This window comes from Lampetra fluviatilis, chromosome 77, assembly GCF_964198595.1.
Source record: "Lampetra fluviatilis chromosome 77, kcLamFluv1.1, whole genome shotgun sequence".
Lineage (NCBI taxonomy): Eukaryota > Metazoa > Chordata > Hyperoartia > Petromyzontiformes > Petromyzontidae > Lampetra > Lampetra fluviatilis.
This window is the reverse complement of record NC_136351.1, coordinates 2,664,797-2,691,589: the sequence shown is the minus strand read 5'-3', so window position 1 is coordinate 2,691,589 and position 26,793 is coordinate 2,664,797. Positions and strand designations below refer to the sequence as shown.

Below are 26,793 nucleotides of genomic sequence, written 5' to 3'. Positions count from 1 at the left end.
CACCACAGTCACTATGCATTTCTATAATCATAGCAGGCACCACCTCAGTCACTATGCACTGCTGTGGTCATTGCAGGATCGCACCACAGTCAGTATGCATTGCTGTAGTGAAAGCATGTACCACCAAAGTCAGTATGCACTGCTGTGGTGAGAGCAGGAACCACAGCAGTCGGTATGCAATGCTGAGGTGAAAGCAGGTACCACCAAAGTCGCTATGTGCTCCTGTGGTCACAGCAGGTACCACCACAGTATGCATTGCTGTAATCATTGCAGAAACCACCACAATCAATATGCACTGCTGTAATCATTGCAGGGACCACCACAGTCAGCATTCACTCATATAGTGAAAGCAGGTACCACCACAGTATGCACTGCTGTAGTCATAGCAGGTAACCACTACAGTATGCACTGCTGTAGTGAAACCAGGTGCCACCACAATCAGTATGCACTGCTGTAGTCAAAGCAGGGACCACCACAGTCGGTATGCACTGCTGTCGTGAAAGCAGGTACCACCACAGTCGGTATGCACCACTGTAGTCAAAGCAGGTACCACCTCAGTCACTATGCACTGCTGTGGTCAAAGCAGAATCGCACCACAGTCAGAATGCATTGCTGTAGTGAAAACAGGTAACACCAGAGTCAGTATGCACTGCTGTAATCATAGCAGGTACCACCACAGTCAGTATGCACTGCGGTAATCATAGCAGGTACCACCATAGTCACTATGCACTGCTGTTACCATAGCAGGTACCACCACAGTATGCACTGCTATAATCATAGCAGGTACCACCACTGTATGCACTGCTGTAATCATAGCAGGTACCACCAGTCGGTATGCACTGCTTAATCATTGCAGGCACCACCACAGCCGTATGCACTGCTATAATCATAGCAGCTACAACCACATTCAGTATGCACTGCTGTAATGAAAGCAGGTCTCACCGCAGTCGGTATGCACTGCTGTAGTGAAAGTATGCACCCACCACAGTCGGTATGCACTGCTGTAGTGAAACAAGGTACCATCACAGTTGGTATGCACGGCTGCAGTGAAAGCAGTATGCACTGCTGTATCATAGCAGCTACCACCACAGTCAATATGCAATGCTGTAGTCATAGCAAGTACCACCACAGTCAGTATGCACTGCTGTAGTGAAAGCAGGTCCCACCACAGTCGGTATGCACTGCTGTAGTGAAAGCAGGTCCCACCACAGTCAGTATGCACTGCTGTAGTGAAAGCAGGTCCCACTACAGTCGGTTTGCACTGCTGTAGTGAAAGCAGTTACCACCACATTCAATATGCACTGCTGTAATCATAGCAGGTACCACCGCAGTCAGTATTCACTGCTGCGGTGATAGCAGGCACCACCATAGTTGGTTTGCAATGCTGCTGTTAAAGCAGGTGCCACCAAAGTCGGTTTGCACTGCTGTTGTCATAGGAGGTTCCACCACAGTCGGTATGCACTACTGTCGTGAAAGCAGGTACCACCACAATCGGTATGCACTGCTGTAGTCGTAGCAGGGACCACCACAGTCAGTATGCACTGCAGTAGTGATAGCTGGTTATCCACCACAGTCAGCGTGCACCGCTGTAGTGATAGGTTATACCACAGTCACTATGCATTTCTGTAATCATAGCAGATACCACCACAGTCAATATGTACTGATGTTGTCATAGCAGGTACCACCACAGTCATTATGCACTCATGTAGTGAAAGCAGGTATCACCACAGTATGCACTGCTGAAGTGATAGCAGGTTCCACCACAGTCGATATGCAATGCTGTCGTGATAGTATATACTTGTATCGAGTTGCGAGATACTGCTATAAAGAGTTAGTACATACTACAACAGTCAGTATATACCACTACGGTCAGTAAATACTACAATACTACTTACTCTGTTGTCTGTTGGGTGTGTATGTATATATCAACCTTCCGCGGGGGTTAGAATATTTTTTTAAGCGGGGGGGGGGGGGTCACATTTTTCGGAAACTTTTCACATCAACTATTTAACCCACTTTCTACACCTTTTTGGATTTCTGCAAGCCTCTTCTAATTTTTTTGATGGAGAAATGGAAAAACGGCCCGCCGGGATTTTACAATAGTTTACTATATGTGTATGTATATATAAGGTTTTTAAGACAAGTTTTGAAATACATTTATCACCCGGGCAACGCCGGGTTCTTCGCGCTAGTTATTGTTATACATAGATGGCAGAACTAGTGTTAGAGATACAGCACAGGCTTAGTGTTAGAAATGGAGATTGAGGGCAGGGCTAGTGTTACATATCGGAGGGTAGGGCTAGTGTTAGAGATAGAGGGTAGGGATAGTGTTAGAGATAGATGTTAGGTCTAATGATAGAGATGGTGGGTACGGCTAGTGTTAGAGATTGAAAGGAGGGTTATTGTTAGCAATGGAGTTTGACTTCAGGGCTAGTGTTAGAGATCGAGGCTAGGTCTAGTGTTGGAGATAGAGGGTAATGCTAGTGTTAGAGATATAGGGCAGGGCTAGTGATAGAGATAGAGTGCATTGTTATTGTTAGATCTGGAGATGGAGGACAGGGCTAACGTTAGAGATTCAGCGCAGGGCTAGTGTTAGACATCTAGGCTAGGTCCAGTGTTGTAGATATTGGGCAGGGATAGTGTTAGAGATAGAGGTTAGGGTTAGTGTTAGAAATGGGGATTGAGGGCAGGGCTAGTGTTAGAGATACAGGACAGGGCTAGTGTTAGATATAGAGACAGAGGGCAAGGCTAGTGTTAGAGATATGGGGTAGAGCTAGTGTTAGAGATATGGGGTAGGGCTAGTGTTAGAGATATAGGGTAGGGCTTAGGTTAGATATAGAGACAGAGGGCAGGGCTAGTGTTTGAGATAGAGGGTAGGTCTAGTGTTAGCATAGAGGTGAGGGCTAGTGTTAGAGATATTAGGCAGAGCTAGTGCCCCCTCACCTGCACTGCAGATCACCATCGCCAGACTCAGGCAGACGATTCCAAGCAGCGGCGCTGGGTGTGCTGGAACCATCATCCAGCCCATCCATAGACAGCCTAGCAAGGTTTTTTGCGTGTTTGCTCACTTTCCACAAACTCAATAGTGGATCGGTGTTGGGCTTGGAGCGGGCTAAAGAGGGTTTGAGCTGGGGCTGATCACGCCCCCATACACAGAGCTCCGGAAAAGGGTTTGCTTGTTTTCTCGAGCAAACCACCGTCTCTGGAGTGGCACTCGGCTTCTTCCGTGATTGCTTCGTGAGACGTTATTTGGGGGTGCCACGGTGGGTAGGAGATGGTAATTACCTCGACTGGTATACAGAAGGTCGTTGGTTCGATCCTGACCCTGGTGCCTGCTGTATATTTTAAATCTAGGTCTCTCTCTCTCCCTGTGGTCGCGTGGATTTTTCTCTGGATCCTTTGGTTTTTCCCTCCACATTTAGAATCAACATCACGCGTTTTACATTATTTCGCATCTGCTATAAATGTCCACGTGATGATGATATCAGCCACTTCATTGAGCTATCGTTTGTCATAGGCAGGTCACTTCTGAAACATAATTACGTAGCTCAGTAATGGGCCTCACCTGGTAAAATAAGAAATAGTTAATAGTTATGTTTATTTATTATAGACTTACCCTATTGTATTCACCACGTTGCATTGCGCCGCTCTTTAATCATGGAGTTTGTTTTGGTTTACTAAATTCCAAGGATAGAAAATGTCTCTTCTTGTTATTGCGGTTTGCCTGGCCCTATGTTAGAGACGCTCAAATGAGCATCATCTCCCACGAGCACGCCTAATCATATTTAACCATTTATATATGCAGGGTGCTTCAAAAAATGTTAACACTTCCGTGAATTTGCAACAATGTCACAATAAATGTGACTCCGGGCTCTGGAAGTCACCTGGAGAAGTTTCCAGCATGAGTTGACAATGATGACGAACAAGTGAAGACTCTTTGACTTTTCGAAGCTATTATCAAACATTTGTTATCATGTTACAGTATATTATCCCTTCTTTTTGGATTAAAAACGATAGTCTCATATAAGTGTAAACATGTTTAAGCACCCTGTATATCTATATATTTATATATATATATATATTATCCGTATAGTTAATTATTTATAATTAGGAGGATGCTGGGCTTTTATGTCAGAATGGACCTGAAGGTGGGACGGTGTCCACTTGCTGAGTCTGAGGTGCTGACGAATTCACGAGGTAATGAAATTAGTATTATTCTTGTGTTGGCTGTGGTAACTTTGCAGACCCCGTGCCCCGAACTGGACATTTGTATTGTAAAAATATTTGCATAGCCAGACGGATGTCTCCTGCCGCAGTATAAATAAACATTCGGATTCTCATCCTCTTACTAATGACCGGAATTGAATTGAGAGAGAGAAACACATGGAATGTATAACATGCAGTCTCATGGCATAGCAAAACTGAACAAAATATTAACTATACTCTTCGGTTCTTTCGGTAAAGTCACGTAGGTAGAAAAATAAAATAAAAAATAAAATATCACGACTTTCTATCGCAACACAAGCGATCATCATCAGGCGAAACCAAACCCAGCAGTAGAACTGCTGAACTAGGAAAAATGCAGCGAGAGAGCTGCTACATTGCCCTGTGGGATGACTTTGCATTAACAGATTGGGGTCTCACTAACATGGCCACCTCTGCTCCCTTTGCCTCGATGTATCGATGGTTCTTACTGTTTTATGGGATGTGTGTCTCACTGGCATGGCCGCTGTTGCGGTGGTTCTCTTGCGTTGACGCGCTTGCCTCTCAGCGCAGGCTGGCCACAGCTTGTGCTGCACATAGACTTGAAATTAACTTGCTAATCTCCCCAATCACTCTCGCTAATCTCTCCATTACCATAACGCTAATCTCCCATTAACACTGCTGCTGTGCTCATGTGTGGCGACAGTGCTCTCATGCGGCGACGGAAGCTCATTTACTTTGAATATTGTTTATCCTTTGTGGAATTAGGAGGATGTTGGGCTTTTACGTCTGAGTGGACCTGGAGGTGAGACGGAGCTCGCTCGCTTTTATTGGAGCTGGTGATGAATTCACGAGGCAAGGCAATGATTGTGTTGGCTGTTGTTGTAACTTTGCTGAGCCCCTGCCCCAGTACTGGGCATCTGTGAGAGAGCTTTACAGCTCATCTGATTCCTCCTGCAGCAGCCAAAATAAACATTCCAATTCAGATTTTCTTCTGAATGGAGTTGCATTGAAAGACAGAAATGCGTGTATTTGAGAATGCACAGTCTAATGGGATAGAAAACAGCCTCAAATGAGTACCTGGTCTGGCGTGTAAACATCACCACTCGGGAGACAAAGGCGGCCAGGCATGGTGCTTGCCAGCCACCCCACCGTGTGCCTTGCCGGCCTTAATAGGTGCTAATAGCTAACAGCACTTGCTTCTGCAGTCTGTTAAGGCTGTAGGGGGGATTTTTCGTCTCTGTGCATAAGTGGGGAGCTGTGGCACAATAGGTGGGCATCGAATTCACACTTTGTACCCAGGAAACCCGAGTTGAAATTTTGTAACCACGGCGAACGTCGAGGGTGAGTTATGCGTGAACTGGCACCTTGCATCCCTTGTCCGCACACTCCAACCTCACCAACCCGTACAGTCCAGCGTGGGGAAGTATGGTCAAGTTACCTTCGCATGCCTGCGCACACAGCGTAGGCGGACAAGGTCCTCGTTGTTCGCGAATTTTCGCAAGCGGTTAATTTTTTCTCTCTCTCACTCTAATTGCCGTGCAGCACCGTGACCACAAAACCCACATCACGGCCTCCTCCTCCTCACTTCACCGGTTCGTGCCAGTGGCAGAGTCGAGTTCTGTTGATAAGCCTCTGCGGTCGACCTCTTAATGTTATGTTTTTTTCCGACGCTTTCAGCAAAAAATCAATCAATCAGATGGTGACCGCAACTTGCAGATAGATTAACGTCTAGCCCTTTCTGGGGGTGCGAGACATTACCAATTTTTTTTTTACAGAAGGTAAATCATTGAAAGACAAATTAAGCACGGGCACGTAAATACAACTACTTAGTTTCATCAAACCCTACGTATGTATTAACATTATAGATTGTTTAACGATCGAGAAGCACAGGGGTGCAAGGCTGCAGAAACGGTTAATAACCACTGGCCTAAGTGAAAATGTTTAAGGTTTCAAGATATTTTTGGCAGAGGTCTGGTCAAAGGTGTGGGTGTTAAGTGCCCAGGTGTTACCCGCCCCTTGGTGGGGGAGCCGTGGCACGGTGGTTTGCATGCCGCACTGCGCTACAAACCCGACAGAGTCCCAAGTTAAATTCCCGCTCACGGCCACCAACATCAGTGACGATTAATTATCTAAACCGGTCCTGGGCCTCCCCTTTGTTGACTCAACCGCAAATGAGTTACCTGGTGGGTGATCACCACTAAGGCGACAAAGGCGGCCGGGTGTGGTTTTGGCAACCTATCCCCTCGTGTGCTGTGCTGGCCTGCATAGGGGCTCGCTAACAGCACTTGCCCCAACTCTCTTAAGGCTATATGGGGGATCTTTTTTATCTTTATAGGAAAGTGCCAAAAATATGGAGTGGCATTTATTTTAAACAAGAATGAAAGGGGTGTCAGCGCATGGTGGTGAGGTGTGGGAAGCTGTAAGTCCGAGGCTATTGTCCTCTTACCTCCCCATCAACAAGAGGTAGACAAAGGCGGTCGGGCTAGTTGCCTGCGCCCCCCCCCCTTTGTTTGCTATGCTGATATTCATAGGTGCTGTTCGCTAACAGCACTGGCCCCAATAGTCTGTTTAGGAAATACGGGTGATCTTTGTTTTTTTGTGTTACCTATCCTGCTCTACAGAGTGGAGGCATGGAGACTAAATCTAAACTAATTTATTTTACCAGGTAAGGTTCCACTGAGCTACATAGCTCTTATTCAGAAGCAACCTAGCTATGACAAATGATAGTTCAACGAAGTTCATGATTTCATCATGAGGGAAAATTATAGGAGCAGCCAAAAAATCTAAAATTGTTGATTCTAAAATGTTGAGGGAAAAAGTGAAGGACTCGGACAAACATCTACCCGACTCCGAGGGGAGAGAGAGAGGCGCAAACTCCAAATATACAGCAGAAGGCATCGTTAATGTCATAATCGATCTCACAACCTCCTTCAAATATTATCAGAGCATGTTTTATTGCATTTTCACCACAAGTACGTGTAAGGCTAATGCCGACTTGATTCCTTGCAAATGGTATCTATTTGGTGTTCGAACATCTAAAAATCTTCACGAACTACGTGGTCGAAATATATGTTCATTAAGAGGACATTTCCTGTTGAACCTTAAGGTGAACAGGGAATGGGTCCGACTCCCGGCCACGTAGTTTTACCCGGGTAATCTCACCATCATGAAGGCCCTTAATAATCGTGACCAAAGAGTCAGAGACTCCAAAAGTACGAAGAACAACCCATAGCCCAGGCCCACTGATGGAATTATAGGCCTTGACCAGGTCAATAAAGCAGAGATACAGGTATTGTAGGAATTCCCTACACACCTGCTGTAGCAAACGGATATAAAATGTGGCATCTGTGCAGGACAGCCTTTTCCTGAAACCACATTGAGGCTCCACAAGTCTCTCATCAGCGTTCCTGGCAAGGCAATGTTGAATAATCCTTACCAGGACCTTTCCCGGTACACTGAGGAGTGAGACGCCCCTGTACCTGTTACAATCTGTGTGGTCCCTCTTCTTAAATCCAATCTTGCAGAACCCGTCAAGTGGTCCAAACTGTTATCATGATGTCATGTCTGTGTATAAACGCCAGCCTCTCTCAGCATTTCGCTTGGGAGATCATATCTGCCCGGTGCTTTTCCTGGTCTCAGATTTTGGATCGCCTTCAGTACTTAATCAACAGATGGCACCTCAGCCAGCCACTCGCAGGGGGTGACTTCTTCTTCCAATATTTGAGGCACCGCAGCCTCAGCAGGGTCATCCCCACTTTGTCCCATGATGTTTCCAGGCTGAAGGATTTACCCTCCGCCAGGACCTCAAAAAAATGCTCAGCAAATCTGCAGATCTGTTCCTTGGGGTGTGGAGATTGGATCACCGTTCGTTCCCCTAATTAGGATAATAGGTGTGGTGCTGCAAGTTACCTTTTTGATGGAATTAAAGAGCACTGAGGGAGATTCCATCTCCTCAGCAACCCACGACCACTACCCATCCTTGCAGTGCCTTACGGCTCTCCGAAACTCCGAGCGTAGGCCACGGTAAGACTCCACATTCTCTGACGTAGGATTCTGTAGACGATGAGAGTGGGCCTGTCGCTTTTTCTCAGCCAGCCTAAACACTTCCTCTGTCAGCCAGGGTATCTGGGGAGGTCTGGACCATGTACCCAATGCAGCCATTGCAGCGGCATGAGCCACAGACCTAAACCTTGCCCATTTCCCTTCGACTTCAGGAGGAGTGGGGAATGATGCGAACCCCAGCCGCAAGCGATGATGAAATTCTCACTTGCAACTTTCATCAGCTAGCTGAGACCAGACCACCATGAGTTTGAATGGGGTCCTGGATGTACACCCGCTATCGGAGTGGAAGAATGGCAGGCGCATCTTACAGATGACAAGTCGATGGTCAGTGGGCAAATCATCTCCATGGTAGGTCCTGGTGTCAAGAACATGGGCCCACATCCGCTCTTCCATCACTATATATTCCAGCAGATGTTCTTGCTGGGACCTGGCATGCATCCATGATGTTGTGTGGATGAACCTATGCTGAAACAGTGCATTAGTAATTAAAAGCCAATGGACTGCACAAAAATCCTGCAGCCTCCTACCATTGTTATTGAGCTGATCTGGCCCATGCCTTCCAATCACTCCAGACCAGGTGCCAGCATCATGACCAACTCAGGCATTAAAGTCACCCAAAAGGATGACTCTATCCCGAGAGGCCTCTTTAGCGAGCACCTGTGACAGGAGGTCATAGAAAGCATCTGATTCATCGGCCTTACCTGCATCCCTCCACGGATATTTGTCTTCGGTGGGGGCATATATAACCACGACCACCACTCCTCGCCTCTGGTTGATGGGAAGGCGAGCCCATAATAGCCTGGGGCTTACAACTTACCACAACTCACCGCCCCGTTGTCACGCCCCCTTGATTATTTTGTTCAGAAGAAGAGCCACTCCTTGTTGTTTGGCAGTCTCCTGTCGTGATTAGAGGACTGTTCACCCCTCATGGTTGCAGGAGCCAGAGCCGGTCCACCAGACCTCCTGAGTACCACAGAGATCAAGATGGTACCGGTCCAGCTCCTGACAGAGGAGTGCCAGCCATTCTTCCACAGTGAGCATTCAACATTCTACGTGGTCATCCGCAGAGGCGTTTTGCTGTTTCTGGAGGAACCCCGAGAGTAAGGATTCAATCTCCTGGCTCCACTAAATGGGGTTTGGCCAGGAGACATCATGGACGTCTGTCCCCCACGGGGCCTCCGGCACAAACTTAATTAGATTTTGATTCCGTGGTTTAGTGGTACTTGGATTGAAGGTTACCAGCCCCTCGCACCCGTCCAGAGCCCCCTTTGCCGCTGTGGTGGCTACAAACGCCATTAGGGGAATGGCCAATCGAAATTTGTCCTCCCACCATGGCACTGCAAATTTTGCACACACATTCCACAGACACAAACTTCACACACTCCGCACACACTCAACACACACTCCACAAACACCCCCCACAGATAAATACACACACACTCCACACACTCCACACACTCCACACACTCTACAAAGACGAAGGTCTCTCGTGTAGCCTTAACAGACTGTAGAAGCAGGTGCTGTTAGCGATTAGCACCTATGAAGGCCAGCAAGGAACACGGGGAGGTGGGTGGCTAGCACCACGCCCGACTGCCTTTGTCTCCCGAGGGGCGATGTTTGCACACCGAACTAGGTACTAACTTGAGGCTTGAGTCGACCGAGGGGAGGCGCAGGACCAGTTCGGATAATCGTCACTGGTGTTGGCTAGGAGCGGGAATCGAACTCTGGTTGCCGGATTCATAGTGCAACGCGTGAACCACTATACTTTCGCTCCCCACACAGTATCCTCTACACACATACACAACCCCCCCAACACACACTACACACACCACACACACTCTCCACACACATACCCCAAACACACCCCACACACAAACCCTGCACATAGTCCCCACACACACACCAGACACAAACTCCACGCACACTCCACACACCCAAACTACCCACACACATATATCCCCCCCCCCCACACACAACAACAACCGCCATTCGGTGGTGACGTCACCACGACGCTTGTGCCAGGCCATGTGCATCTTGAGGCCACGTGAAGTATCGAACGCCCGCAGACCTAGGTGCCACAGGTCGCCTGACTGAGATGACCGAGATGACTGGCTGATGCACTACCTGTGCCCCCTACTGTACCAACTTGCTGTCTTTTAGCCACCCGGCGCTCCGCTCGTTGTTGTGACCGTCGCTCCTCCGCCCTCCGTTGTTTTTGGAGGGAGACTGCCTCCAACTGCCCAGTAGCGTCCTTCACGAGCCTCCTCCACAGAGGCTGATCTTGACACCGCTGGTACCAGTCATCGGCAAGTCCACTCAGCTCCACGTCCTCCTGTACCACATCACTCCATCTCTTCTCTAGCCTGTGCCGCGCCCGTCTAGCCCCCTCGATCCGTCCGAACAAAAGCTGTTTAGGCATGCAGTGGCTGGGCATGCGGGCTACATGACCCAGCCAACACAGCCTTGCCTGCCGGAGGAGCTCACCGATGGGACTTTGCCCAGATCTTTCAAGAATTTCTGAGCTCCTCACACAATCCAGGATGGATCGTAGGCAGGCCAGCTTAAATGTTTCTAACCAGCGAAGATGCTCCATTACGGGGGTCCACGTTTCGCAAGCGTAGAGAAGGGAGGGAATGACTGTGGCCGAGAAGACCTGAAGTTTCGTGCGGAGCGACAGACCAGGTAGCTTCCACACAGCGTTACGCAACCGATGAAAAGATATTGCCGCTTGACTGATTCGGAGTGAGACCTCTGATGGAGCCGGTCATAAGCACACTGCCCAGGTATGGAAAACTTTCCACTCTCTCCACAACTGCCCCATCACCGATTGGGAGTTGTGTGGGTGGAGTGTCCGATGGTACAAAATATCCAGGCAGGTGCTTAGTTTTTGTAAAAAGGTGTCAGTTTTGTTGCCAGATAGAAGGGTAAAAAACCAATTATCATATTTTTACTGGCAAATGAGGTTCCCATAGTGTAGATGCTTACCCCGAGCTCTCATACTCTGATGGTGCATTGTCTTTGAGTTGTGCGCCTTTTGGCGTCATCTGGTCCAACCCATGTGAGACTAGGCTCTAAGGAAAGCTGTCTCGGGTGTGGACCAATCAACTTCAAGGACAGTGCACATTATCAGAGTTATGTCTTTTGTTTGTATTATGACTGCAGGTATTGCGGTCTATGCAAACATGACTCCTTGTAAAAAGGTGTCAGTTTTGTTGCCAGATAGAAGGGTAAAAAACCAATTATCATATTTTTACTGGCAAATGAGGTTCCCATAGTGTAGATGCTTGCCCCGAGCTCTCATACTCTGATGGTGCATTGTCTTTGAGTTGTGCGCCTTTTGGCGTCATCTGGTCCAACCCATGTGAGACTAGGCTCTAAGGAAAGCTGTCTCGGGTGTGGACCAATCAACTTCAAGGACAGTGCACATTATCAGAGTTATGTCTTTTGTTTGTATTATGACTGCAGGTATTGCGGTCTATGCAAACATGACTCCTTGTAAAAAGGTGTCAGTTTTGTTGCCAGATAGAAGGGTAAAAAACCAATTATCATATTTTTACTGGCAAATTAGGTTCCCATAGTGTAGATGCTTGACCCGAGCTCTCATACTCTGATGGTGCATTGTCTTTGAGTTGTGCGCCTTTTGGCGTCATCTGGTCCAACCCATGTGAGACTAGGCTCTAAGGAAAGCTGTCTCGGGTGTGGACCAATCAACTTCAAGGACAGTGCACATTATCAGAGTTATGTCTTTTGTTTGTATTATGACTGCAGGTATTGCGGTCTATGCAAACATGACTCCTTGTAAAAAGGTGTCAGTTTTGTTGCCAGATAGAAGGGTAAAAAACCAATTATCATATTTTTACTGGCAAATGAGGTTCCCATAGTGTAGATGCTTGCCCCGAGCTCTCATACTCTGATGGTGCATTGTCTTTGAGTTGTGCGCCTTTTGGCGTCATCTGGTCCAACCCATGTGAGACTAGGCTCTAAGGAAAGCTGTCTCGGGTGTGGACCAATCAACTTCAAGGACAGTGCACATTATCAGAGTTATGTCTTTTGTTTGTATTATGACTGCAGGTATTGCGGTCTATGCAAACATGACTCCTTGTAAAAAGGTGTCAGTTTTGTTGCCAGATAGAAGGGTAAAAAACCAATTATCATATTTTACTGGCAAATGAGGTTCCCATAATCTTAAAATGACTATGTGCAAACAGAAAATCTAAGAAAAGACAGCAAAATATTGCAGAAAAATCACCTTACACCAACCCTGTGCAAATATCCCAGTGGGATGCAAGTCAAACAACAACAACCACAAGACAACTTAGATTAAAGCAATCAGTCTAACTCTGTACTACAACAAACAAACATGGCCAAACCAAAAAACTTTTAGAAAATCACCAAAATAAAGCCATAAAGCAATGAAACAGTGGTCATAGGAACTGTGACCGAATTTTCACAATAAACGACGTAAACAACATGTACCACCAAACTCTGCAGCCATAGCTGGCTGCATGAGTCACTCCACAACAGTAGGAGCATCAGTCGGAGTTTCAACATTTTTCAATGCACCTTTAAGATCGGCACACTAAATAAAAATACAGATCATACTTTGCATACTTTGCAGCGATCATCCGGAGCGAAACATTGTATTTTAGGCCACTAAATTGCAGTGGCAGTTTGGGGTGTACAACTCCTCGAGAGCAGTTTTGCGTGAAGATCTCATAGGTAGTGATTCAAGTTGCAGTTTATTGGTAATAGCATTACAGACCCTGGGGGCATCAATAGCAAAGGCCCTTCCTCCAGTATTTGTACGGCAATAGGGAATGTGAAGCTGGTAAATGAGCGAAGACCTTAGGTCAAATTTGTTCTTTGAAACAGAGAGGAGGTCCAGCAGGTAATCTGCGGATTTTTTTGTAAGTACATCATGAATAAATAAGATCTGATGCACAAGCCGTCGAACATTGAGAGATGTTAAATTTGACCCAATGTAGAGATCACAGTGGTGAGTCCTATATGGGCAGTTCAATGCAAATCTTAAGGCCGAGTGATACATTGAGTTAAGCTTCTTCATTACAGTACTTGGGGCTGATTTATACACGATGTCACAGTAATCAAGTAGAGGCAGTATGGTAGCTTTTATCAATTCCATACGGAACATAGGGGGAAGCAGTGCTTGTGTCGATACAGAAAACCAATTTTTATTTTTGTCTTTTTACCAATATAATCAATGTGATCTTCACATTTCAGTTTTGAATCAAGAATGACCCCAAGATACTTATAGATCTTGACTTGTTCTATTTGATAATTATTTGAGGAATGTAATTGGGGAAAAATAACGTCCTGCTTTAGTCCTGGTGAGAAGCATAGCACCTTGGTTTTGGAGGTATTCAGGGCTAGTTTAAGAGCAACTAGCTGATGTTGTAATTTGTTGAAATCACCCTGGAGCTTAGCAATCACGTCATCCGGAGAGCGGCCAGCAGTAATCATTTTCGTGTCATCTGCAAAAAGATATACTATGGAATGATCCAGGTCAGTGCCCAATTCATTGATATAAAGAGAGACCAAGAGGGGTCTGAGGATTGAACCCTGTGGAACCCCTTTTGTTATCTTAACACTGTTTGACCACCAAGCATCTGTGAGTACAGTTTGGGTGCGAAAAGAGAGGTAATTTTTAAACCATTCTACTGCGTGTTTGGAGAAACGGAGGCAACTTAGTTTACTAAGCAGGGTGTTGTGGTCGACTGTATCAAAGGCTTTGACCAAGTCAAGAAAAATTCTGGCGCAGTACTGCTTATTTTCAAGGCTACTATACTCTTTGGCTCTTTCGGTAAAGTCACGTATAAAGATAAAATAATAAATTAAATAAAGGCTATTATAAATGTGATTCAGAGAGTCTAATGCAGCAGATGTGGTGCTGTATTTTTTTCGGAACCCAGATTGTTTTTGATGTAATAGATTGTTGTCAGACAGGAAACTGCTAATTTGGTAGTTCAATAATTTTTCACAATTTTCATTAACGGGGACTGCACACACACACTCCACACGCGCACACCCCATACACTCCCTTTCGATGTCCCCTCAATGTAATAATACTTCTATTTCGAATTTATAATGCGCATTCCATCGTAGTATCGCAATGCACCATGCATGGAAAGTAGGAAACAAAAACAAAACTCGTGCAACCGACCGAACTAAATAGAGAATGCCACTTGAATATATCTGTAGGACTCGTATTGACGCAACAGCTCTTTGTCTTTCTCGGTTCTTTATTAACGCGTATAGTTCACATCTCCGTCGGCATCACTCAATGTCCCTCCATTCTCTTCAACGCACAACTCCCCATCAACATCACTCAATGCCCCTCCGTTCGCTTGCTCTGCTGGCTTCGCTCGCTCTCCCTCTGCTCCTCTCCTCCAGCGACCTCCCTCACTGCTCTCTCTCTCTAGCTCGGTCGCTCTTTGTTCTCTCTGCCGTCTCACTCCGTCGTAGCTTCTCCACCAAGGTTCGTTACTCCGCTGCTATCCTATACTGTGTTCTCTTTATCCGCTGCTACCATACTCTGTTTTCTCTTTGTCCACTGCTACGGTACACTATCTCTCTGTCCACTGCTACCTTATACTATACTCTCTTGTCCACTGCTACCGTATACTATACTTTCTTGTCTGCTGCTACCATATACTATACTATCTTGTCTGCTGCTCTTTCTCTTCCTCTATCCGTCTCTTGTCCCAGGCACCAACCAACTCCCGTTTCTCCCCACTTCCTTTGCCTTAATCCCCGAACCAATTTCCCTTAATCAATTAGATCATCCCCCGCTTCTCCACTCGGCCCCAGCCCCCAGCCTCACGTGGTGTTGTTATTGTAGACATCGAGGCGCCAATTCCCGACACCCATCCCTCTCGTCCAATCACCGGCCTGCGTCCTCGATTACCCCCAACACCTGCAGGCCCCCCTTAATTACCTTACCACAACCACAACAGTATGTCGCCCCGCTCCCTGTGTCCCCGTTTGCCCTCACTATCCGCCGCGTGCCCGTATCACAATCCAACGCGTGACGCGTGTTTCTCAAGTCCTACATATATACCAACTGTGATTGCCTGATTGCAAGTGGAAAGGCGTTCCATAGCTTGAGTGCCACGCTAACAAAAGCCCAATCACCAAAAGTGCAACCTAGAACTGGAGTATTGAGTAGTTGGAAATCAGAAGATCTTAAGGACCACGATATTAACATATTAGTTCCTGCAATTCATGTGGGGTAGCCCTTTTTAAACCGTATAGGTTGATAGCAGTATCTTAAAATCCACTCGAAATGTAACCGATAGCCATGAAGGGATAACAGAACTGGTGTAATTTGCTCACAAAATGCTGTACGTGTGAGCACCCAGCAGCTGCATTCTGAACAAGCTGGAGTCTAACCAGGACTTTGCTCTGTCCTGAGGGATCCGAGAGGCCTACGTCGGGGCCTACGTCGAGGCCCACGTGGGGGCCTACATAGAAGCCTACGTCGAGGCCTACTTCGTGGCCTACGTCGGGGCCTACGTCGAGGCTACTTCGAGGCCTACGTCGGGGCCCACGTGGGGGCCTACGTGGGGGCCTACGTCGGGGCCTACGTCGAGGCCTACATAGAGGCCTACGTCGGGGCCCACGTGGGGGCCTACATAGAGGCCTACGTCGGGGCCTACGTCGAGGCCTACGTGGAGGCCTACATAGAGGCCTACGTCGGGGCCCACGTGGAGGCCTACATAGAGGCCTACGTCGGGGCCCACGTCGAGGCCCACGTGGGGGCCTACATAGAGGCCTACGTCGGGGCCTACGTCGAGGCCCACGTGGAGGCCTACATAGAGGCCTACGTGGAGGCCTACATAGAGGCCTACGTCGGGGCCCACGTCGAGGCCCACGTGGGGGCCTACATAGAAGCCTACGTCGGGGCCTACGTCGAGGCCTACTTCGAGGCCTACGTCGGGGCCTACGTCGAGGCCTACTTCGAGGCCTACGTCGGGGCCCACGTGGGGGCCTACGTGGGGGCCTACGTCGAGGCCTACGTGGAGGGTGCTCGTCAATGGAAGCAGAACAATGAAGCTGATGGGCCAAACATCTCGCCTCTCCACGTCCACATCACGCAACTATTCGGCCTCGGCGCCTCCAGGCCGCACGCCCGCTGCTGCTCTGCTGTAGTACACACAGCTGCGGCTGCTTCGTGTATGACTCCTGCAACTGCAGTTGGGTCGGCTGCAGCTGCTACAGCAGCTACAACAACAACAGCAGCTGCAACAACAACAGCAGCTGCAACAACAATAGCAGCTGCAACAACAACAGCAGCTGCAACAACAACAGCAGCTTCAACAGCAGCTGCAACAACAACATCAGCTGCAACAACAACAGCAGCTGCAACAACAACAGCAGCTGCAACAACAACAGCAGCTACAACAACAACAGCAGCTGCAGCAACAACAACAGCAGCTGCAGCAACAACAACAGCAGCTGCAGCAACAACAACAGCAGCTGCAACAACAACAACAGCAGCTGCAACAACAACAACAGCAGCTGCAACAACAACAACAGCAGCTGCAACAACAACAACAGCAGCTGCAACAACAACAACAGCAGCTGCAACAACAACAACAGCAGCTGCAACAACAACAGCAGCTGCAACAACAACAGCAGCTGCAACAACAACAGCAGCTGCAACAACAACAGCAGCTGCAACAACAACAGCAGCAGCAACAACAACAGCAGCTGCAACAACAGCAGCTGCAACAACAACAGCAGCTGCAACAACAACAGCAGCTGCAACAACAACAGCAGCTGCAACAACAACAGCAGCTGCAACAACAACAGCAGCTGCAACAACAACAGCAGCTGCAACAACAACAGCAGCTGCAACAACAACAGCAGCTGCAACAACAACAGCAGCTGCAACAACAACAGCAGCTGCAACAACAACAGCAGCAAGATGGCGGCGGCGTGTGCGGCCGTGTGTGCGTTGTGCTGCATGGGTGTGGGCTGTGCGTGAGAGTGGGTGAGGGTGAGCTGCGTGTGAGTGAGCTGTGTGTGTGTTTAAATTTAGTGTTTTAAAGATGTCAATTCACCTGCTGTGTATCTTACTACTGTCCCTCCCGGCCATATCTAGTGCCACACTCAACTCTACAAACGGCTACCCGCGTTACTTCGCGTCAATACTTATTGCTAAATTTGCCACTACACCTGCTAATGAAACAACTTATAGACACTTCTACACTCCATCATTGTATCCTTTTAAACCCTATCTTTGTCCCATTACTTCACCAGCACTCCTTCCAAACTTCATTCTGCTCTTAAAAATAACACCATCTGTGAGCTGCTGCTATTCGTCCAAGGTTCGTCGCTCTTCATCCTTTCACAGAAAATACCTGTGCAAACTATTAATTCTACTTTTCTTATTTCTGGGTGGTATTGAGCTTCATCCTGGCCCAAATGTAAAGAACTCATATAATTCTGTAGATTTTTCTGGCAGAAAAGGTGTTGGTGTTCTACATGTCAACATCAGAGGGCTTTTGATTAAATTAAGTCAACTAAAACTAGAAGTAGCAAATCTTGACCCGGACATATTTTGCCTAACAGAAACATTTCTCACTCCTGCCGTCAATGACTTGCAGATTACGATTGACAACTACAACCTTTTTCGGCTTGACCGAGGATCTAAAGGAGGTGGAATTGCCATCTATGTTCGTAATACTATTGCATGTTCACCAGCTCACTCCTTGTTTAAAAAATGTTGCTTTGAAGGTCTGGCTCTCAGAATAACTCTCCCTAATAATCAACACATATTGGTAGTGTGCTGCTATAGACCGCCTAGTGGTAAGGATGTTGAAGCTGCATCTGCACTGAGAGAGCTTCTTGGGGGCCTCCCTAAAGGTGAAATAGTTTTAGTGGGTGATCTAAATTGGAATTGGCTAAACCCGCCGGCCGTGGCCACAAATTTTGCAGATGAATTTAACCTGTTTCAATTAATAAATGTCCCCACAAGACCCAACCTAAAAAATCCGGGACAGTCATCTCTGCTTGACGTCCTATTGACAAATGCCCCTCACAATTTCGCACTGACTGGTGTTCTAGGTAATAACCTTAGTGATCACTCCTTCATTTTTGGGGTGAGATCATCAGCCAGACACAAAGCCCCCCCTAAATTGGTTGAGAAGCACTCCATGAGACACTTCAGCATACAGGCATTTACTAATGATGTGCTTCACTCGGATATTGACAAGGTCTGTGATATTCCAAACCTGACTACGGCTTGGGAGACCTTCAGGTACACGTTTCTACAAATTCTTAACAAACATGCTCCGTTGGTTAAATTTAAAACTAAAGGCAATCGTCCACCATGGTTTGATCCTTTGATTACAAAACTCATGAAAACTAGAGACAAGGCTTGGGCATGTGCTCAGAAAAGTAATTTGGTTAATGACTGGCTAGAATACAGGATTTTAAGGAATAGATGCGTCAAAAAAATACGGCATGCAAAAAATGACTACTTCTCTTCTACTCTCCTTGAATCTCATGGAAATGCCAGGATTTTCTGGAAAACAATCAAATGTATCGAAAAAGCATCCAAAACAGATCATCTGCCCGTTCAGCTTAACCGAAATGGGGAATATTTTTCAGATCCCCAAAAAATAGTTGACAATTTTAACCTTCATTTTTCTGAAGCTGGTACCCTATTTGATAATCTATTGGGAGTCACCCCTGCTCATGCAAATTCCTACACCCCTATCCAAACATTAAGCGAATTTAGTTTTCAGCCAATCCACGAAAGTAATGTTTTGAAACAACTGTCCTTCCTCAAAGGGTCCTCCTCTACCGGAGCAGATAGTATTCCCGTCTTTGCTCTACTAAGTGTTGGTCACCTAATATACAAACCTATAGCCCATATTTTCAACCTGTCCATCAAAGAAGCATCAGTTCCTCTAGAATGGAAACATTCCTATGTTCGTCCACTTCACAAAGGGGGCCCTAAAGATGATCCAAATAACTACCGACCTATCTCAATTTTGTCCCCGTTGATGAAAATTTTTGAAAAATTATTGAACTACCAAATTATCAGTTTCCTGTCCGCCAACAATCTATTACATCTAAAACAATCTGGGTTCCGAAAAAAATACAGCACCACATCTGCTGCATTAGACTCTATGAATCACATTTACAGTAGCCTTGATAATAAGCAGTACTGCGCCTGTCTTTTTCTTGACTTGTCCAAAGCTTTTGATACAGTAGACCACAACATCCTGCTTAGTAAAATAAGTTGCCTCGGTTTTTCCGAAAACACAGTAAAATGGTTAAAAAATTACCTCTTTTCTCGCACCCAAACTGTATTCACAGATGGTTGGAGGTCAAACAGTGTTAAGATAACAAAAGGGGTTCCACAGGGTTCCATTCTCGGCCCCCTCTTGTTCTCTCTTTATGTAAATGACTTGGGCACTGAACTGGATTATTCCAGGGTAAATCTTTTTGCAGATGACACGGTACTAATTACTGCTGGCCGCTCTCCGGATGACGTGATTGCTAAGCTCCAGAGTGATTTCAACAAACTACAACATCAGCTAGTTGCTCTTAAACTAGTCCTAAATCCTGCCAAAACCAAGGTGCTATGCTTCTCACCAGGACTAAAGCGGGAAGTTATTTTCCCCAAATTACATTCCTTAAATAATGATCAAATAGAGCAAGTTAAGATCTATAAGTATCTTGGGATCATCCTGGATTCAAAACTGAATTTTGAAGATCACATTGATTATATTGGGAAAAAGACAAAAATTAAAATTGGTTTTCTATATCGACACAAGCACTGCTTCCCCCCTATGTTCCGTTTGGAATTGATTAAAGCTACCATACTGCCTCTACTTGATTACTGTGACATTGTTTATAAATCAGCCCCAAGTACTGTACTGAAGAAGCTTGACTCAATGTATCACTCGGCCTTAAGATTTGCATTGAACTGCCCATATAGGACTCACCACTGTGACCTCTACATTGGGTCAAACTTAACATCTCTGAATGTTCGACGGCTTGTGCACCAGATCTTATTTATTCATGATGTACTTGCAAAAGAATCTGCAGATTACCTGCTGGATCTCATCTCTGTTTCAAAGAACAAATTTGACCTAAGGTCTACACTCATTTACCAGCTTAATATTCCCTATTGCCGTACATATACTGGAGGAAGGGCCTTTGCTATTGATGCCCCCAGGGTCTGGAATGCTGTTGCCAATAAATTGAAACTTGAGTCACTACCTATGAGATCTTCACTCAAAACTGCTCTAGAGGAGTTGTACACCCCTAGCTGCCAGTGCTATTCAGTGACCTAAAATAAAATGTTTCGCTCCGGATGATCGCTGCAAAGTATGACCTGTGTTTTGATTTAGTGTGCTGATCTTAAAGGTGGAGTGACTCATGCAGCCAGCTATGGCTGCAGGGTTTTGGTAGTACATGTTGTTTATGCCATTTATTGTGAAAATTCTGTCACAGTTCCTATGATTGCTTTTTCATTGCTTTCATGGCTTTATTTTGGTGATTTCGAAAAGTTTATTGGTTTAGCCATGTTTGTTTGTTGTAGTACAGAGTTAGACTGATGGCCTTAATTTAAGCTGTCTTGTGGTTGTTGTTGTTGTTGTTTGACTTGCATCCCACTGGGATTTTTGCACACAGCGTTGGTGTACGGTGTTTTTTCTGCAATATTTTGCTGTCTTTTCTTGGATTTTCTGTTTGCACTTAGTCACATATTCACTTTAAGATGTTTTTTTGTTCATGTTTTTGTTTTTTGTTTGTTGCGGTTGCACCCGATTCAAGAGCTGAATGGCTCACAGGGCTATACCTAATAAATGAACTTGAACTTGAACCTGTAAGGAGTTGCAGTTGTCGATTCGGAATAACACAACAGCATGGACCAGTCTCTCCAAGCCAGCAGGTGACGGCAAGTGATGCATTCTGGCAATATTATTAGATGGAAAAAGAACATTTTAACTACCTTAGATATGTGCCTCAAAGGATAACTGTTCAAACTGAACGCCAAGGTTTCCGACACCCCGTGTGGGACTGACATCGTGACCATCAATCAACAAACGAGGTAAGCCACTTCGCTGAGCAGCAGCTCAGTGGGCCTTACCTGGTCAAACAAGACATCGTTTACTTTTAATAGTTTAATAGTTTACTCAGCGTGCCTAAACTATTCCGGCTCAACTCTACTTAGCTTCCAAAATCTGACGCGGTCAGGTACTGCTCTGGTGATTGTTCGAGGCATCTCTTTGTCAGTGCACTAATGGATGAAGTTTGAGCCACATTTAGGTCATGGGGTTATTTGGCCATACTGCACCATGCTGGTCATTAAAGACTGACAAAGCAGGACCGCAAACCGGTTCTGATATTAAAACTACATTACTAAAGCGACGTAGCTATTGCACATTATAGCTCAACGAAGTGGCCCAACGTGTGCAGATCTATTGCAGCAGCCAAATACTCTAAATGCATGTTTATGATTGTAGAGGGAAAAACCGGAGGACCCTGATAAATTCCACGCGACCACGAGGAGCGAGATGCGCAAACTTCAAATATACAGCAGGTGTCAGGCTCTGGATCGAACCCACGGATCTCCTGTATAACAGGCGATGTAGTTAACTGTGGCACTTCCACTGATGTGAGCCATGGCCATGGATCTAACTCAGGACCACGGTCTCATAGTTCAGTTTGGTAACCAACTACAGCACCACACCCCACCATGATGTTTAGGAAAAAATATATATAATTTAAAAATACCTTATATTTTGCAAGCCATCATTCATAACGAGTTTTGCATTCACTGATTCAACCTTTGTAGCCAACCATTCACATTTGAATTCGTGAAAATGACTCACAATTGTTGTTGCATGTGTCGCATTTTTTGCACTCGTTCGAGCCGTTTGGTTCGTCTGTGTAGTTTTCTCCTGGGTTGCAACCCGTGCGAAATGTACCGCTTATGCGGGATTCGCAAAACATCACCTTTTTGCACCCTGCCAAACGAGTAGGGGCCAAGATAAAAGAATGCACGCCCTCGCTTGAGGCTACGAACGGCGACATTAGGGAATTCTGACCACTCTATTGGGAGTAAGAAAAGGGCATAGACACATTATGAAAAGGCTAACCAACAGGTTTGCTGAAGACGGTCGTCCCTGTTACAAACAATGGTCATTCGTGACGGGATATGATTGAAGGACTGAGAAATACACAAAACTGCTGGAAGCACGATTCAGTAATGCACATCTGGAACATCGTAACCGACACCAATCCCACTCGCTCGCTGCTTTGTGCAAACATTCGGCCACCAAATATGCAAACCCCAAAAGGAAGTTGACACGTTTGTTGTTTGTGTGTTTCTTGTCATGCACAACAACCACCCACCTTCTCATCAACCAATACCTCATCAACGAAACTCACTGACAACGTAGTTCCCCCCCGGATCCCCCCGCTTTGTGGGATCTTGCGGTCACCATCCTAGCAACTTGCTCGGATGTGGAGGAGCGCTGGCCACCAGAAGTGGAACAATGAAGTAAAGCACCTCTCTCGAGAAGCAAACATTTCACCTCCCTCTACAGGTACTGAGGCCCTCCAGTAATATTTTCAAAAGGGAAAAAAGGTTAAAGAAAAATAAAATGCATTTTTGCAAGGCTAACAAAAAAAAATTTCAACATTCACGAATGAATTAACTTTTCACGTAATCTCTGGAGGCCCTCCAGCTGGCGGAGGCCCCTGGGCTGCAGCCCCTAAAGTTAATTCCATATTCCGGCCCTGGGAGCAGTCGCCAAAATCCTTCTAGCGTCCAGCATGGACACCCGTTGGGGGAGCAGCGACGGGCAGAAGGAGCGCAGGGAGGCTGCCTCTGACGCTGCCTCTGTTGTGGAGAGGAGCCGGCAGACGCCGCCTCTCTTCTTCCTTTGACCACCGTGGCAGGCTGGGGTTGGCCCACGGCGAGCGACGTCGAACGTCACCTCGAAGTGTGCTTTCTGTTCAATGGTGCTCATGAGTGGGTGGTGAATGCCAGCTAAGGCTAATCGTGCATTTTTAAGGGTGTGTGTGTGTGTGTGGTATAGTATAAGCACACCGGTATAAAAATGAACCCTCTGAAATCGTCTCCGTGACTTGGTTGACCAAAAATATAATAGTGGCAGCAATAAAGGTGAACCCTGAAGTAGGCGAGAACCGAAAAGTGCCAATTTAGTGGGGGATCGGTTGGGATTACTCCATTAGGGGGCAGTCTAACCCAACTGTGGTGTCCCTCAGCTCTCCCATTTGGGATAAATTGGGGGAAATCTCTTGGACCTGAGGGGGGAAATAGACTATTCCTATTGGCCAAGGGCACAGTGCGTGTGTATTGTGGAGTGCAATGGACCCCAGATAAATAGCAGAGTATGCGACGTATGTTGGTATGGAGGGAGCAGAATTCGCTACCTTTCTTAGAGAATGAAGAGTGTAGAGGCGAACTGTTGATACAGCCAGGATATAACTGAGAAAGCACTGCATATTTAGAGTCTCCGCCAAGAAGGTAACTTTAAAAGGGACATGGATAAACTACGGTTAGCTTTAGAGAAGGAGACCCGTGATCAAAAGAGGGAATATCAGCTTGCTATGGATACACTTGAGCGGCAACACCGTTTAGAGTGGGAGGATGAGGAAAGACAGTTGGAGAGGGAGGAGCTGGAAAACAATAGCGTCCTCCAATTGGATAAATTAAGATTGGAGGAAGCTAGGTTATAACAGATGATAGCAGCTGAGGAAGTACCACCTCGGGGGCCGGTGTTGGGAAAAGCAACAATACCAAAACTTCCAAAGTTTGAGACCCATGATCAGATAGATGATTTTTTGTCAGCATTTTGAGTGGTACGCTGAATGCTATGAATGGCTAACTGGGAAGGCTGTCCTTGTCTACAATCAGCTGGGGAATGATGATGCAACAGATAAGCTCAAAGTCGCACTCATGGAGCGGTAAGAGTTGAATGAGGAAGGGTTTTGAAACATATTCCGATTGGGTAGACGAAAAGGGTGAGAACTTTGGGCAGTTTGTTTTGCGCCTCCTACATTATTTTGATCAGTGGGTTGAACTAGGTGGAGTGGCCCAAACATATGAAGGTCTTTGAGATTTACTGCTACGGGAGCAAGCACTTTGTGCAAGTCCACTAGTCTTAGCAGTGTTTCTGCGGGAATGGGTTCCCACAGATATTAAGATGGTGGTAATGCTGGCTGAGCATTACCTTGCAGCCCGCAATAGGACATGATATCAGAACCAAGGACAGAACTAGTAGACCGATAGTGAATACTAGCTGTCAGGTCACGAGTCAAAAACCTGTGGATAAGCAGAGTAACGGGCCTGGGCATGCCAATACTCAGCAGACAGTTAATTGCTATATATGTGGTAAGTCTGGCAGAGGCGTAGCTAGGATATTTTGCGCCCGGGGACGAATTATAAAATTGGCGCCCCCCCCCCCCCCCCCCGTTTAATCACATTTTCCTATTACATCGAATAAGGAATAACAATTTAAATTGTAATGAAATATTGTATTTAAAGAAGCAAATTTATAGAAATTATATTACATGGCTCACTCAGTCACTGTCGTAGACTGGTTGACATAGTCTACAAAAGATATATTTTTCTTGATTTCACTGTCGCAAACTGGTCAATCACGTAATCAAAATCTGTTTTTTCCAATGTTTCTCTTTCAACGCTAAGAAGAGCAAGATCGCTGAGACGATCTTGTCCCATTGAAGCACGCAAATACGACAAAATAAGTTTCAATTTGCTGAACGACCGCTCACAGCTTGCAATTGAAACTGCTATTGTTAATAAAATTTGCAGTGAAATTCGCAAATTCGGAAATATGTCGTCTCCATAAAACACAATAAAACCAAGAAGATCCAAAGGAGTTTCTGGTAGAACTTCATTCTGGTTACTGAGCAGCATTTTGCAATCTCCAATTTCTGTGAAAAGTTCGTGGCCATTGATGTCGGTGTCATAGAAATTTCCAAAATCTGTGCAATTTCGACGAATTGCATCGACATCTGTGTCGGATAGAAGAGTTTTGACGTCCAGCAGAAATCCTAATTTTGTGTTCAGGTCTTTTAGTCGTAAAAACCGTGTTGACATATCCTGTTGAAGTCGATAAAATACACTTCATAACGCGCACAATTTCTTCTTCTGCTGAAAGTCCTGCATCTCTTGCCAGTTCTCCTGGCATCTTCCGACGTCGCCTAATTCTTCTGTCCACATCGATCCCCCAGGCTGTGCATCTTGTTTTGGCGTTTTCTACAGCAACTTGGCTCAAATCATCACGAAGCTTGACAAATTCATGCTCCAAAGATTCAAGATCAGTTGCTGCTTCCTTGAAATTCATAGTAGGATCCTGTAAGCGCTTCTGAACACGATCAATTTTTCCAAGAATGACATTCCAGAAATGTAATAAAACTATGAAGTTAAAATTTTATACGCATGCTTGTGTAGTGAGTTACACCTGTAACTGTTCTGCATCACTTCTGGTTTCAGGCGTCATAGTTACGTCCTCCGATAATTTGTCTAGCAGCCCTACTAGTTCATCCAGTCCTTCATAGATAGCTTTACCAGCTTCTGATCGTGCACTCCAGCGTGTTTCAGATTTCTGCTTTACTGTGATGGGCACAGCTTTTTTTAACTCTTCCCAACGAATTGTTGAACGAGAGAAAAACAAATATATACTTTCAACTGTTCCAAAAAATGTGACGACAAGTGGATCCTGTTTAGCTGAGTGTACTCCTGCTAAGTTTAAGCTGTGGTTGTCACAGTTGACAAACAATGCTCTGTGATTTTTGTCACATATTCGTTGTTGAAGGCCGGATATATGCCCAGTCATCACAGCAGCATTGTCATAACATTGTGCCCGACAGTCGGCTAGAGGTATGTTGTCAGATTTCAGTCTCTCGACAATGACTCTTTCTAGGCTTGCTGCATCTTTTGCATGTATCTCGATATAACCTAAAATGATTCTTTGATAGTTACTTTTTTAGTTTGAAAATCCACATCCACAAATCTTACGACCTGAGAAAGCTGTTCCCGATGTCCTAGATCAGGAGTTGAGTCAAGTAAGATACCGTAGTACTTGTTTTTCCTGATATCACTCAACAATTGGTTCTTTACAGTCGACGCAAGTATGTGGATAAATTCATTCTGGATTTCCGGTGACAAATAAGAAACTGATCCCGGATTTTCTCCTGCGTGTTGTACGTGTTTTGCTAACAATGGGTCACACTGAGCAACGAGTTTGATCAGCGCGAGAAAGTTTCCAACATTTTTATCCTCATCCGTATTAAAATTTTCCGCGTACCAAAATTTAATTACATGACATGTAGGCTGTGTGTGGCGGGATATATAAACTTTTAGGTTGAGGTGTAGATTTGTGCAGTAGTTTCAGGCTGCCGCGCCCACCGCAATAAGTTATAATGTAAAGTTGTAAGCCTCATTTTGGCGCCCCTTTACCTTGGCGCCCGGGGACATATGTACCCCCC

The 26,793-nt window shown here is 45.9% G+C and overlaps 1 protein-coding gene across 1 annotated transcript in view; it reads left to right on the top strand.

The window, feature by feature from the left end:
• LOC144953520 (uncharacterized) overlaps positions 1–23,202 on the top strand; it is a 35,337-nt gene extending 12,135 nt beyond the window's left edge. The window contains exons 3-5 of the mRNA XM_078884062.1: positions 15,682–16,547; positions 22,763–22,859; positions 23,063–23,202. Of these exons, the coding sequence (XP_078740188.1) occupies positions 15,682–16,547; positions 22,763–22,859; positions 23,063–23,202 (1,103 nt within the window). The remainder of the gene's footprint in view (positions 1–15,681; positions 16,548–22,762; positions 22,860–23,062) is intronic.
• The last annotated feature ends 3,591 nt before the right edge of the window (positions 23,203–26,793 follow it).